General features: G+C 39.6%; 2 protein-coding genes across 2 annotated transcripts; one reads left to right on the top strand and one right to left on the bottom strand.

The window, feature by feature from the left end:
• The first annotated feature begins 1,081 nt into the window (after positions 1–1,081).
• ostc (oligosaccharyltransferase complex subunit) lies at positions 1,082–4,387 on the top strand. The gene is made up of 4 exons (XM_028983191.1): positions 1,082–1,484; positions 1,811–1,904; positions 2,662–2,859; positions 3,985–4,387. The coding sequence occupies exons 1-4, from the start codon at positions 1,346–1,348 to the stop codon at positions 4,001–4,003; spliced, it is 450 nt and encodes a 149-aa protein (XP_028839024.1). The 5' UTR covers positions 1,082–1,345; the 3' UTR covers positions 4,004–4,387.
• Positions 4,388–6,475: 2,088 nt separating this feature from the next.
• etnppl (ethanolamine-phosphate phospho-lyase) lies at positions 6,476–15,994 on the bottom strand. The gene is made up of 13 exons (XM_028991074.1): positions 15,859–15,994; positions 14,944–15,062; positions 14,603–14,762; positions 13,278–13,352; positions 12,652–12,745; positions 11,941–12,057; positions 10,199–10,281; positions 9,859–10,084; positions 9,545–9,699; positions 7,861–7,950; positions 7,528–7,658; positions 7,363–7,433; positions 6,476–7,258 (listed from the first exon to the last, which is right to left on the bottom strand). The coding sequence occupies exons 1-13, from the start codon at positions 15,915–15,917 to the stop codon at positions 7,151–7,153; spliced, it is 1,488 nt and encodes a 495-aa protein (XP_028846907.1). The 5' UTR covers positions 15,918–15,994; the 3' UTR covers positions 6,476–7,150.
• Positions 15,995–16,050: the final 56 nt, after the last annotated feature.

Below are 16,050 nucleotides of genomic sequence, written 5' to 3'. Positions count from 1 at the left end.
AAACACAAATACTGCAGGGGATTTTATTTTGAAAAATAACCCGATAATCTTAAACTGAATTCTTGATTTGGAATGTCATTATGCCTATAGTTTTTTTTCATAGTAAAAAAAAAAAAAGTGTCCTATTCATGATGCTGGGAGGTGAATTCGGAACCTGTTGAAGTTTATGGAGTTTATAGGCAAGTGAAGCTGCGAATAACTACATTTAAATTACATTTACAGTATTTATCAGATGCTCTTATCCAGAGCGACTTACAGTCAGTAGTTACAATAACTAGTCCAATTGTTCAAACAGATAATATTAGAAATATTTAGCGTGGAATACGATTCAGCTTGCTGGGTTCTGCACCAGGTTTACATGAACTTTTTGTGAACGTGAACTGTTGTTTGAGAGGAGTAAGGCCAGAGGTGAGGAAGTGAGGAATATATAGCACTGGCTACAGAAGAGGTTCAACCAGATCAACAATCAGTGATGATTAAGAATTTTAATATAGGATAGACTATTTTAAAACCAGACACTATGTTATGAATCAAATTTAGTTCTTCAAATTCATGTTCGTGCTATTCATGTTTTCATTCATTTCAGGATTACTGATTATTTTGGTCTCAGGCTTTGCACTGAGGATGTGTGATAAAACTGATTTCCTTTTCGATCCGATACCAAGTAAAATTCTGTTGAAGTTGAATTTAACCTTTGATATTATTTCAAAAACGAAATAATTATTTGAAAATCGAAATAAAAAGTGTGTGTCCAGTATTGTCTTGTGTTCTGAGCTGCTGGGGGTCGGAGTTTGTGGTGTTTGAGACCGCCACTTTCCGTGAATTCACTGCGTCAGGATAATGTTTGACAAGCAGTATTGCTACCGGCTTTTTAGTTGGAATAAGGTACTGAAAGTAGAAGAGCGAAAATATCGATCCCATTGGTATCGATAGTATCGATATTTTGGATCGATCCGCACATCCCTACTACGCACCTGACCCGAAAGGGTGGCCTAAGTGGAGCCAATATGGCGGCCTAAGTGAAACAGTTTCAGATCCGGTCGCGCTACCTACGTCACGCCTGTGTTTGTGCCGCCAAGTGGTCACATGCGCTCTCCGAAATAAGCGTTTTCGCATATTTCGGACCTTTTAGATTGTACGCGTGGCGTATACCGTATACTGTAACCATACTGAGCGGAAGTAATTTTTGGGGTTCTCGTGGCTTTTCTGCGCGTCTCCTTCGATTTTGTCCAGCAAAACCTGAACACTTCCTGTACACGTCGGCGTATCACCAGTGTGACGAATGCATCCGCCTGGCGCACGCTGAAGGGGCTGGTGTCTGGAAGGAATTTTGCACTCGGCAGTTATGGAAACATTATACAGCATTCCGTTTACTGTATTAGAATGTCCGAATATAAAACTGAAGAAGCCCTGGTGGCTGCACATGCCCTCGGCTATGACGGTGTACGCCGTGGTCATTGTGTCCTACTTTCTTATCACTGGCGGTGAGTCGGCCTGCGCTCGACCTCAGCAGAGTTAGTCGTCTTGCGTTATTACGTATAACCATATTTGCGGAATATTTGCTAAATCCTACCGAGTCGCGCCATGTTTCCATGAAGTGACCCGTCTCGTCGACATCCTTTTGGTTAATCTGGGGTTGTTCTGGCGTTGGATGAATGAATGAAGCATGAATGGATGTATTTGCAGAACTCCACCTAGCTGTCTTTGTTATGGGCTGATGGTATTATTTGCATTGTTCATTAGAACAAGCTGCGACAAGTTGCGGTCTCGCTGTAGCTTTTCTAACTGTCACTGACTTGCTATGTTTCAGGCATAATCTATGATGTTATTGTGGAGCCGCCTAGTGTAGGTTCAATGACTGATGAACATGGTCATCAGCGACCCGTTGCCTTCTTGGCTTACAGGTAAGTTGAGTTTGAAAATGTTTGAATTCATGCTTTCACTCTATTAAAACATTTGCCTATAAATGTAGCAATTGATTAGTTGCTCATGTCATGTTGAAAGTGAACTGGATTATTTGTGATACACTGCAGCACTAGTCCTCTGCATTTAACCCATCACCATTTGAGAGCAGTGGAGCAGTGTGTGTAACATTACCTTGCTCAAGGGGACCTCAGACTGTCCCACTAAGAGTACACCTGAACAGGGACTTTAACCCTGGACCCTCAGATGAAGTGTCTGATGCTCTACCAATTTAGCTATCCAGGGTCTTGCATTATTGCATTTGTTGCTTGCTGTTCCACTCCAGTTACAGAGCAAAAGTTTTTTCTATAACCTTAAATAACCTGTCTATAATCTGTCTTAAAGGGCCATCAAAACTCTCATTCATGTAAGGGTTAGTAAACACATGTAAAAATTAATAAAGAAAAAATGTCAAATGAATCAAAATAATCCTAATTCTTTTTTGTGCAGTGATTGTCATTGTGAAACACTGCAACACAGCACACACAACGAATCGTGTCCTCTGCTTTTAACCCATCACCCTTGGTTAGCAGTGGGCAGCCATGACAGGCGCCCGTGGAGCAGTTTGTGGGGCACCTCAGTGGTACCTTGGCGGCTAAGGATTCGAACCAGCAACCTTCTGATAACGGGGCCACTTCTTTAACCGCTAGGCCACCACTGCCCCGAACATCTCTCTCTGCATGTTCTTTGTACTTCCAGGGTCAATGGGCAGTACATTATGGAGGGTCTGGCTTCCAGTTTCCTCTTCACCATGGGAGGCCTGGGCTTCATAATCCTGGATCGCTCCAATGCTCCCAACATTCCAAAACTGAATCGGTTCCTGCTGCTCTTCATTGGTTTTGTCAGTGTCTTGCTTAGCTTCTTCATGGCCAGGGTCTTCATGAGGATGAAGCTACCGTAAGTCCAATTCTATCTGCTTCCAGGTGACCCTGGACATGTACACATTTATTATGACATTGTGTTTGGTTACAGCAGTTATTCCTGGGGTCTTCTGCTGTGTTGCTTTACATTGGCAACATATATGCATATCACTTAGTCATAATATGTCATAAGCAGTCACCTGAGATCAGTTGAAAACATTACCAGACTGCTGTGTTTCTTGGTGTATGATTTGCTCATGTTTCGGTTTATACATTGAGTTACACTCAATTCACATGTTTGAGTTTGATTCTTGTTTTTAATGGGAGCAATGAGCAAGATTTCGCTTCCTTATTCAGCTGATTAGACAGCAGTCTGTCCTAATTATCGTAGTGCCACTGTCATTGTGAGACCAAATTAAAAAACACAAGTTCACATCAGAATGTACCTTTATGTAACTGGCAGGTATTTCTTCAGTTTATTATACCAGTTCACAGCTAGTTCAAGAAAAGGACAAGAAAGTAGGGTTTCAGAGTTCAATGGAGTGTGAGAACCAATGCAGTTGACAGTAACTGATCTGTAACTTATAATATATTATTTTATATATTATGGCATTACAAGGCAGCATGATAAACTGCTAGTTTAGTGCGATCTGTGCTAGACATTCCATATACATCTTTGACACCTCAAAACTGATATTGTATTGTCTATTTTTGTTTCATCTTGCATTAGTAATGTTTTTGCAACTTTAATGGAAGGTACATTATAATAAATAGGTAATCAAATTGAATAGCTAAACAGAGATTTGCTGACTTTTGCTTATTAGGTGAGGATATTAATTAGACAATTAGCAATGAATTGTGTTCTAACTGTGTTATTTTGTACTGAGAGCATAACAGTTCTGGTTCATATATATTCACTTGGATACAAAATCCAAAAGTATTGTGCACCAAAATCTTTTTTTTTTTTTTTTTTAATTATTAAGGATGTCAGTTGTTCTATCCCAGTAACCCCCAGAAAAGTTAAAGGAAATCATTGTAAGCCTAACATGACTGAATTTCTGATCACAGATATATTTTTCTGCAGCTTGCACAAACAAAATTAGACATGAAACATCTTAGAATGTGTTTTGGCGACTTACCAATACTTTTCTGTCTTTTCTAGCGGATATCTAATGGGATAGAGGTTCACTTTCTTCACATACGAGAACATAAAGAAGGTTTGAGAGTGACCTGAAGACAGCCCATCTACCTTTCAGTGCCAATGCAGACTGTTTGTTACAAGACCATCATCCCAACATTTCATTGTTTTGAGCTTATTTCCGTGAGAGAGGCTTAGCTCTACATTGTAAACATTAATGTAGTAGCATTTTTGGTATAAAGCCTTCAGACACAGCTGAGTGGATTTTTATGGAAGATGTCAGAAATGTTACTGCCCTGATGCACTTGATTTAGTTGATATCGCAGTCTCTAGAAAAGCCTTTAAATGTGTAATGGAGCGTGTGTATGTGGGGCGTTCTGATGTACTTGTTTTCTATCAGAAATAAGAATAAACAGTCTTTCTAGAATGTGTGATTAGATCTTTGTATGGCCTTAGAAGCTAACACATGAAGTGTTATCAAGAATAATGCCGGGGACATCAAATAAAGAGTGTCTAACAATGAATTCATTGTCTACACAGAAGCAGCAGAAAATTTTATTACATGCATGGTACTACAGAACATACTTTCATTATTAAAATTTGTAACCGCATTAGATTTACATTACATTATCTGCTTCTTTTTCCCAGTTCAGATTGCATTGATAAATCTTACGAATTATCAAAACCGGAGAAAGTAGCATGTCAATTTATTTACAACTTGCAGGCTAACTCATAACTCATGGGATGAAGCCAAATTTGAAGATGACACCCATCCTTTCAAGGCAGCAGTTTTCCTTGATGGCAGTGGAATCATTCAGTAGAGTAATGCACCTGCCACATCGAGAAATATTGTTCAGCAGCAATATTCCTTAAAAATATGGATCACCAGAATGGTGTAACCATTTGTGTCAAGGGAGAAAAGCAGAGGGGAGAGGACACATCCCTGAAGAGCTCCAGGAAAAAAAAAAAAAAAAAAAAAAAGGAGGAGAGAGCTTCCTGAACAATAGTGTTGAATGCAGAGCTAAATTCCACAAAAATTATCCTGGCATATGTGCAGTCATTCGTTTACATCAACCATGTTTTTCAAACTGCAAGGTGTCTAGCAACTGTTCTGTAACAGTCTTCAGGCAGGCCAACCACAGATGTTTGAATGACAGGCCTTTATTCATACAGTTCGGTGATGGAGGACTTATTGGGGACTGGGTGGAGCATTTAAAGCAAGATGGGACTTCACACAGCTCCAGGGATCTACTGAAGGGAGTTTCCTGGCCATGGACTCAAAATTTCAATGTTTTGTTCCTCAAGCCACTTAGTTATCACTTTTGGCCTTATGACACAGGGCTCCATTAGGCTGGAAAAGGCATTGTTCTTCACCAAACTGTTTTTGGATTGTTGGGAGGATGTTTTGGTACCATTCTTTTTTCCTGGCTGTGTTCTTTGGCAAATTTGTGAGTGAGCCCACTCCCTTGGATGAGAAGCAGCCCCACACATGAATGGTCTCAGGATGCTTTACTGTTGGCACGAGACAGGTGCCACAAACAATCGGAAAGGGGCTTCATCAGAGAAAATGACTTTACCCCAGTCCTCAGGAGTCCAATCCCTGTAATTTTTCAGAATATCATTTCTCCTTGATGTTTTTCGAGGAGATAAGTGGCTTATTTGCTGCCTATCTGGACATCAGGCCATCCTCCAAAATTCTTCACTTCACTGTGCATGCAGATGCACTCACACCTGCCTGCTGCCATTCCTGAGAAAGCTCTGCACTGGTGGCACCCTGATCCTGCAGCTGAATCATCTTTAGGAGACGGTCCTGGCACTTGATGGACTTGCTTGGGCCTACTGAAGCCTTCTTAACAACACTTGAACCTCTCTCATTAAGATTTAGGGGCAATCTTAGTGTCTGTAAAGCCACTTCTATGCAACGCAATGATGACAGTCTGCTATTCTAACTCAATCAGCATGACAGAATGATCTCCTGCCTTGTGCTTGTCAACATTGTTCAAAGTTAAGCTAATTTTCATGGCAAAGAGGGATTTAGCAAGTCATCTGATCACTCTTGATAACATTCGCCATATATGTAATATGCAAATTGCAAAAAAATGCAAAAAGCACTAAACATTGTGAAAACCAGAATTTGTGTCATTCTCTATCCATGACAGTACAGCATTTGACATCCTATATCAGTTTTTGACGTATGTGTGCCAACAAAGACCAAGAATCTCTCTTCTAATACCCACAAACAACCAAAATGTTACATTTTCTTTCTGTCTGGCTAATCTCTTCTTCCCTCACTAGACCACGGGTCATTCAGAAGGCCTAGCACCAGAGGGTGCTATCACCCGACTAGTGACTTCCATTATCTATTATATATGATTTCTTCAACCTGTTAGTAGAACAAAAATGCTTTGAGAACTCTTGTTCTGTTGTTAGTTCACATGGGATTTACTTGTTTGGCCTGGAAAGTGGCAGTAAATCCAGGTGCAAAAGTATAAAAAGTATGCAAAATTACAGCGCATCACTTGAACATTGGCTGTTTTTATTTTTATGCTTGTTTACCATTCCTTATTGACAATTTTCACATATCTTTCAATGCAAATGTTTTCTATGCATGCTGATCTGAATAGGCTTCTGTATGTGCTTTTCATAGCATTTTCTTTTAGTGTGTCTTTGTGATTGTTGTACATGTAGTGTACAGTATATGCAACACAAATAAAAAATTTGTCTTAGGGACCAGGGGCTTCTTTTAATTATTCTATTACAAGCATGATGATTTGTTCCATTTGCCACCTGTTCCTGTTTCACAACATTTTCCAGTTCATTTGAGATTAACAGGCACTTCTCATCCACAGCATGCATCTAAGACATGTTGACAATGCACATACATTCATGTTAATATCTTCCTTTTTCTCAGGACAAAATGTACATTGGTTGCATCTAACAATACTCAAGAAGTTATGATTATGACATGTCTGACCTTTTATTGCATAGTTATCATTTCAGATCCAACTGTCATAAAAGATAAAAATCATTATTCAATTACATTTCACAATTTCTGATGTCAAATAAGCCATTCATATTTCAAGTACCTCTTTTGGGTCAATAATACATACAACATTGGCTAAAAGTATCACCTTTTCCATCTTGCCAATCAAAGTATTATTTAGTAAAGATTGAACCTTAGATTAATTCGTCATGTCCTTCTTGTTTTGTTGGTTTTGGATGCCTTAACTGTGGTTAGACCATGGCTGTGGTTTTTCTCATTTGGATGTATGTGATGTCCATTCTCCTCAAAGGGTACCTTGACATTAAAGTGAGGTTAAAACATCAATGTTTAATTCATCTTTATAGTCTGAAAATTTAGGTTTTTTTCAGTGGTTTGAAACCATTTTCCAGTGATCTCACCTTCCTTTTGCTAGTCCCATTTGCAGGAACTGTTTTGCTAGGCATGACCAAACCCAGTGCTGCTTCAATTTCTGCATACAATTAAACAAAAAATAAATGTTTGACTAATTACTAGGAATAATGGAGGATGTGGATTCCACTTGTTTTCCCTGTTGACATGAATACCTGTGAGTATCTGGTCAATCTTTTGCACAGCCAAATCTGCATCCTGTCTGGAGAAGCACATGGGTGGCTTAAACTTGAGGACATTGCGGTGTGGCCCATCTGCACTGAGCAGTATCCTCTCCTCCTTCAGTCTGCATTGGTACAATTTCAGGACAAAGTTAAATTCCCAAGGTGTCTTTCAGGTTTGCAGTATTATATCTGTGTTGCCTTTCCCTGTTTGCTGTTGACCTTGTTAAAAATAAAAATGTATGTTCTTATCTTATCTCTACACATTCAGTAACCATTAAAAAAAGAAAATTTGAAGATATAAATTCAAATATGTCAACAAATTACTTGTATATGACATCCTGTGCTTCTGCTGTTGCAGGAGTCCTTTTTACCCTGTCTCGCACCAGCTCCACCCCGACAAACAGGCCACGGCCCCTGCAAAATGTGACAGAGGGTTCCAGCTTTTCTTGGAACAATGCTGTTACAAGAAAAGATCTGGCCAGTCTGGATTCTTTTTAATAATTGTAATAGTTCCTTACATTCATTAACTTGACCAGGTACTAGCAAGTATCAGTTTTAGCCAGTTCAGATTGAAGAGCTTCATAAACAGATCCATAAGATCAGAAATAAATCTATTGAAAATATTTACAAATAATTGTACTGTAAAATTGGCCTCAACACCCTACACTGTATAGACACAGCTAAATGTTAACATTATGACTACTGATAGGTGAAGTTAATAACATTAATCTTGGAAGGTGATGTGTTGGATGCAGAAAAAAAATTACTTTCACAGGGGACAAATTATGATCACTAGACAGCTGGATCATTGTGTTTCCAAAACTGCAGCTCTTGTGGGAGCTGCATTCCTAGTCCGCAAAGGAAAACATCTGAACCAATGACAGGGTCATATATGGCATAGATTCACCAATGCACATGGGCATTGCAGGCTGGCCTGTTTTGTCCGATCCAATAGAAAAGCTAAAAGCTACATTGGGTCCTGCATTCATGCAAAGTGGGGCAGAAATATAAGTTGTCTAACTTAAAAAGGTCAGAGAGGTTGTTTTTGTGAGAGACAGAATGTAAAAAAAATTCAAGAAATCACATTATAATCACATTGTCAAACATCTCCTGTAGGTCTTCAACAGGTTTGCATACACTGTAGCTGGTATTTTGGCCCATTCTTCCATCGCAGATCTTCTCAAGAGCTATGATATCTTGGGGCTGACTTTGATTGGATTGAGGTCTGGATACTCTCTAGGCAGAACCTTTTTACGTGGCCACTGCCCAGGCAGTGTGTTTGGGATCATTGTCATGCTGGAAGCCATGTTTAATCTTCAATGCTCTCACTGATGGAAAGAGTTTTTTGCCAAAAATCTCATGATACATGGCTCAATTAATTCTTTCCTTAATACGGATCAGTCGTCCTCTCCCCTTAAGCAGCCACAGAGGTTGGAGTTTGACTGACTGAAGGTGTTTTACAGGTGTCTTTTATACAGATAACCAGTTCAAACAGGGGCCATTAATACAGGTAACGAGTGAAGGATAGAAGAGCCTGAAAGAGAAGTAACCGGTCTGTGTGCCCAGAATTCTTGCTTGTTTGGAGTGATTTCCTTGTTTTTTTTTTACATTCTGTCTTGACACAGTTGAAATGTACCCAGGTTGAAAATGCCAGAACTCTTTATTTTTATATATATATATATATATGCAGACAGAAATGCTAATAATGAGCCCTAGAAGAATGTCCTGCCTACAATGTGTGTGTGTGTGTGTGTGTGTGTGTGTGTGTGTGTTTAATTGAGCTGTATTGTAGGCAGGACATTCTTCTAGGGCTCATTATTAGCATTTCTGTCTGCAGAAATTGAATACGTAACAAAATAAATGTAACTTTGTACACTGAACTTTGTTATTACACATTCATGCCCAGCACAAAATGAAACAAAAAGTTGTATTGTGCTGTAAAGCAGTGCACTAGTGTAGGACGCTGAACTTATCTCAACACAGGTTCTGCAACCATGAACAGTTCTACCTGACATCTCCCACCAGTGGGTGCTTCTCCTTTTGTTCCTCCAAGAGGTGAGAAAGGTAGCTCCCCACAGCCAAGGCATTGGCCTGTAAATTTTCCTTCTTTATGACATCCAGGACAGCCTGACCAATGGCACAGGACACTGGATTGCCACCAAACTAAGGAAAAAATATCTATCAATATGTGTTGTTTTATTCTGACTTTCCCTTCATCACCCCACATTTACATGTGTGTTTACTTACATATTAGTTACATTCATTTAATTCAATAAATTGACATTTGTTTTTCATTTAGCCAGGTGACAGTCTTTAACTTACTGTGTTGAAGTAGTCCATTCCAGAAGACATGAAAGCCTCTGCAATTTCTTTTGTGGTTATTACACAGGACATTGGGTGGCCGTTGCCAATGGGTTTGCCCATGGTGACGATATCAGGGACAAAATCCTCCCCCTGGAGCTGGAATGCCCAGAAGTGTGTGCCCACACGCCCAAAGCCCACCTGTACTTCATCAGCAATGAAGACTCCTCCAGCATTTCTCACATGCCTGCAGTGCAGTGAAGATATTCTCTCTATATAGCATGATTCAACATTCTGTTTACAATTTGTGATTTGTATGTAATTATCTGTGTATGAGTGTATTATGCCTATTGATACATACTCAGCAACTTTCTGAAAATAGCCTGGAGGTGGTATAACCTGTCCTCCACAGCTTTGCAGAGACTCAGCAATAAAAGCGGCAATCTAAAAAAACAAGACTATTAATACAAGATTTATCCCACTCCCCTGGACTAGAAGCCATGGGACACAGAGCAGGACACCAGACATGGCCTCTGTGACCCAGGCCTGTCTGTAAACACATCTGTGTGCTTTGTGAATATGTGCATGGCTAATGGAAAACATGAGGAGAGCATGTCAGCCTAAAACAAAAAATACAAGATGAAAAACAAAAGTTGCATGCATTCCACAATGCATTGGTCTTCTGATCTAGAACTGCACTGATCTTTTCAGGAATACCAGACACAATGCACCTGCACACCTGGAACTGAGAGTTTAATTCTGAAATTTGCCGTAGTAAATCTAACCAAAACAGAATCATTAGTCAAAAGAGAAAATTTCAATATTTTGTGTAATTATGAATTACAAGGTACCACAATTCAATCATGTTGGCATACCTGTCTATTGTTGTTTTGAAACTGAATATAAGAGCATATAAGAGAATATATAAGCAGTGTACATGATGCACGACCTCCCTACCAGGTCAAGACCCACAATCAGCTAGTCATAAAAATATCACACCTGTTGTGAGGTTTGTCCTCACTAAACTGAAGTTCAGTTAGTAGCACATGGAATTTTGGCTTGTTCAGCTTTGACAGACACAAGCAAAACACAAGTAGTCACGCCTACTTATCATGACTGTCTCGCACCAAAAATGTATTTAAATGTGGTAAATTAAATAAATTTTTGTGACCCCCCCATTCTAAAGTGTAACCATATGCACCACCACCTATTTTGGGATTTTGCAGCAAATGGCCAAAGCAGTGCATTTTGTCAGGTTGCATCTGAGCATCGGGCCATATACTGTGTACACATAAATTGTGAGCTTTTTCTTTTTTCGCTTGCGATTTATTTCTACAGTTTGAGTTGGGTGTTTACTCCATGACAGGAAATGGTAACTTGAAAGCACGTTGTAAGTCACTCTGGATAAGGGCGTCTGCCAAATGCCATAAATGTAAATGTAAATGTAAATGACCAGGAAAATGTACAATTTACAAATTGGAGGCTTAGAGGAAGCAGCACATTTCAGTTTTCAATATCTTAGTGACTGGTGAGATTATTATCAACTAAAATTATATCTATATTTGTACAGTGGACTAGTCCACCATTCTTATAACTATTTTGTTTAGTTTTGTTTAAACATTTTGATGATTATAACTATTTTGTTTAATTTTGTAGTTCCCCCACTAATGGATTGCCAGCTTGTAGTGGTCAGGGGGGTTTGTGTGCCTCTGTGACACTAAGCACAACCTTCAGGTGGAACACCCAGATTGGACAGGTGTTAGGGTAGAAGCCTAACAAAGTAACAAAAACAGTTATCCAGAGCACCCCACCTCACCACATTATCCACCTCTGTTGCCACCATGTGCCCCCTTCACAGTTTTTTTCTGCCCCCTAATATATGCCTAATATAGGCCCTGAACAGGTTAATGTGTACATTTATCAATTAATGTGTAAACATGTTTAAAACTGAAAAAAAAAAACAGTAAATTATACAAATAATACGGTTCAAAAAAATATAGCCACCTGTCTCTTTCTAACTTTAAATTCTAAACCTGAGTAACAGGAACATTTATGCAGATTGCGGTTGAATATATTACACAAGTGCTGTAAACGGATGCACACCTTGTTCCCTTTGTCATCTACTTTCTCAATGATCTCTCGGACATTGTCTGCATATGCGGCAGCAGGGTCTGGGTGGTCCTCTCTGTACTTTCCTCTGTACGTATCCGGACTCAGGGCCTGTGTATTAGAGAGAGTATACAATTGTTTGAATGCAAAGTATGTTCTTGTGCAATTTGCAATGTGTCAGAGATTCCTGTTTGGTAAGAATTTTTACTGGGTCATTAGTGTGTCAGTCGACAGTAAAAAAAAAAAAACTCTTTCTAGTCATTTTGGAAGACACGCAGCACCGTAAAAAACCTGGTTATAAGTTATAAAACAAGGTTTTGAGGGGTGTTCATCAGGACACAAATAAGATGGAGGTACAGAAGGATCAAGGTTACAATTAATAATGCATGCTAGCTGGTAAGGAATACTGATTTAGTTCATTAACTTGTAATACAATAGTGGTAGATCACATAGGCCATATCAAACTTCTTCCAGTGTCATGAGAGAAAACTGGCAGACGGTAAAACGTCCACAACAATTGTTAAGAGAAAATGAATAAATTCATAAGCAAATCTGTATTATGTATTAAAGCGTTCACTCAAACTATTCCCAATTAAGCAACTCAAAGCCCATTCAATATACAAATAAACTACATTCACCAACTTCTAAAACACAGAATCATTTCAGCTACACCAGTTTGTTTTCACTGCCATTAGGAATACTCACCACATGGACATGGGGACTCTGTTCAGTGTCAGTGAGTTGGTGAAACTTATATGGGCTGATTTCAATGAGGGAGGATATGTGTCCATGATACGCACTGCAGGAATTCATAAAAGCACAAGGGGAATTTGCATTATAAGTTGCGGGTGGTAGTAGCCTAGTTGGTAACACACTCGCCTATGAACCCGAAAACCCAGGTTCAAATCCCACTTACTACAATTGTGTCACTGAGCAAGACACTTAAACCTAAAATTGCTCCTGTAACTACTGATTGTAAGTCGCTCTGGATAAGTGCATCTGATAAATGCTGTAAATGTAAATTATACCTTCTATATATCTGCTATCTGGACTAATCGCATATTGCACAGTAAGAGTCAAATTCTTTATGTGCTTGCCAGCCTAAAAAACAGAGTTATTTTCTAAATTGTGAAAATGTGATTCCTATATTACATTACACACATTTTGGCTAACAAGAGAGAACTTATTTCAGTTCATTAGTCTCCATAGGGGGATTAAGACGCCAGCTAGGTTAATGTGTAATCTGTTCGTCCAGTGTTTCTCAGAACCTGGTTACTGTTTAGGTGCCACTGACTGGGCAGCAGACACAGACAGTGACAGTGTTGACTCACTTTTCCAGTGTGATGATGTCTTTGTGGCCAGTGTACTGTCTGGCTAATCGCAGGGCTAGGTCATTGGCCTCAGATCTGGAAAAGACATGGACAAAGGTTCACCTATCTTAGTCTGACCATAGTCATTCCAACTGAACATACAATAATGTTTTTAATAGTGTATGACTACACAACAGGTGAAATGTTACAGTGCTCTGTTACAGTGGTATTTTAGGGCTAGATTAATTAGGAAGAAGTGAACAGTAATGGATGCAAGGAAAAAGAGCAAGGTATATGGATCTCAGGGACATAGTGGACCAACAGTGGATGAAGAATGTACAAACAGTAAAGCTTTGATGGATCATGGGTGCTCAAGGCGAATTAAGGCTTACCAAAAATAGTCCCAGGGAACAGCTGCTAAAAACCTCAATACTGAACAGCATTATAACCTGCATTGTATACAGTTCTATGCATTACAGACCAGTTAGTCCTGACAGTAGATGAAGAGTTCATGTTGTTGGCATAGCCTCCATATTCTCCAGATCTCAGTCTGGTTGGCAAAAGAAGTCCACTGTATAAAGGACAAACCTTGCAACTTAAATAATTTAAAGGTTCAGCTGTTAATGTTTTGGTGCTAGATACCACAGACACCATGATGCTTCGGAGCAGTTCATGCAGCAGGTGGGGGAACTAACACCTAGCCCATTGAAGAAAAACCGAAATGCCCCAGGTAGTGGATTTGACTCCCATTGTGAATGGATTGCCCAAGAGCACTTTATAGTCCAAAGCACAACTTTGAACACCTTCAAAATCGCTGACTCATATAACACCCAGCAGCGTGATATCAGTTTGCTTTCAAAAAGGTTCAACAAGTACAAAAAGGACTGGTTCCTCACACGTGTTGCGGAGAAGAGAAGCAGACATAGGCTCTGTGTTCTATGAGTGTTTACATTCCTGCTGTAAAAGCACAGGGCATTGGCCCTTGGTCGATGGCTGTGGGTGTGAGGCCCTTAGACACAACACGATTGGCTGCCACCACATGAATCTAATCACTTCTTCATGGACTGGAAAGCTACCTTCTGCATCTATAAACCTGCTAGCATAAATAACAGTGTATTAAATAAATGCTAACACACAGTCAACAATACTGGTAATGTAATTAAAGGTCGGTAGTTCATGTTTCATGTTTTTGCTATTTCATATAACTCCTTTTACAAAATATGTATGATTACACAATACAAGTTCACTGAACTGCAGATTACAGCAGCTGGTGCAGGACAAGGACTTCTTCCACACAACATATGGCTTGACTTGTTCACACCTGAGAGGAAGCATGGCTTACATACCCTGAGTTGACAAAATAGCACACAGACAGCTTCTCTGGGAGAGTAGCCTGTAGGCGCTGAGCATATTGTACAAGGTTGTCATGCAAAAAACGTGAATTGGTGTTTAGCAGCTCCATCTGTTTGGCACCAGCTTTCACCACTTCCGGATGGCAGTGGCCCACTTGAGGACAAGTACAGAGAACAGTGAAAGAAGGCAAAAATTCATCCGTTCAAAGGTACAATACATTACGTATCCAATCTGAAGGGGTAAATCAATGCCTACAGTCTGTCTACTGGTGAATTAGGAGACATTTTAAATGCAGACAATGAATGATCCAACAGACGTTCTTAAAAACATTTACCATGGGCCACATTGTTGATGCAATCCAAATATCTGTCATTTTTCTCATCGTACATGTACTGCCCCTGGGCTTGTACTATCTTTATAGGGTCATGGCTGAAGAAAACCTTGCAGGAGGGCCTGTCATAACATCAAAGGAACATTATGTCAAAAATCTTCCAGCAAAATCAACAAAGTGTGGAACAAGACAATTTCCATACAGTAATAATTAGATTATCTATATATTGAAATCAAGCCACTGGGTATGCATGTAATAGCATATTTCTTGGGCATCCAGAATACAAATTTTGCCTGATCAATTGTGAGAAACAGTTGTCCACTGGCGAGAGAATCTGAATGAAGAAGATATTATTCATGTTTTCACATTATTGTATTTTTGTTTTTGAGTAAATGCTTATAGGGCTTTTTTTATTTGTACCACTTGCTGTATATTTCTGTTACTGCAAAGTTACAGTGTTTTACTATTGGCCCATTTACATGAGTATTGCATCAAAGCTCAATATGGAAACTGCTGATAAACTGCATTTTTTTCCCACAATATTCCCACATTTTTTAAAACTGTTGCCAATGCATAGCTAATCTGATCATTTGCCAATAAGTGACTCATTTGATCAGATTCAGCCCCAGCACTACAGTTGCACTGAAGCACAAAAAAACACATTTTTGTTGTTGTACAGATCATACAGATCATGTCACATTGTAGCGCTCCTGTTACAATACCAACTTAATCTGCCTAATACTGTTCATACACGTTATTACATTTCATTGCAATTTTGAACATGTATTTGCACCGTCGACTACATGTATTTTTACCGTTAGAATCTGTGCGTAAACAGACGCAGACTCTGAATGTTGTTGCTGTCACGCTACTATTGTACGAAGATAACATTAAATGGAGGTGGTGTGGTGCTCTTACCCGATGTGTTTTTTTCTCAGGTCGATCGTCTTCTGTTTATCTAAGCGCGCCGCTGTCATCTTCGCTTCGGCGCGCTCCGGCTGTCTGCGCGGCTCGTCCTCGGACCGGATTCCCTTTCCAGGCGCGCGCCCCCGAACACGTGGCGAGCGACGCGCGCTACCTCACTGGCCCGGGACAACAAACAGCAGCAGA

The sequence above is a fragment of the Denticeps clupeoides genome, chromosome 1 (assembly GCF_900700375.1).
Source record: "Denticeps clupeoides chromosome 1, fDenClu1.1, whole genome shotgun sequence".
NCBI classification, from domain to species: Eukaryota; Metazoa; Chordata; class Actinopteri; order Clupeiformes; family Denticipitidae; genus Denticeps; species Denticeps clupeoides.
Note: the sequence above shows the minus strand (reverse complement) of the source record. Positions and strands in the feature narration are given on the sequence as shown.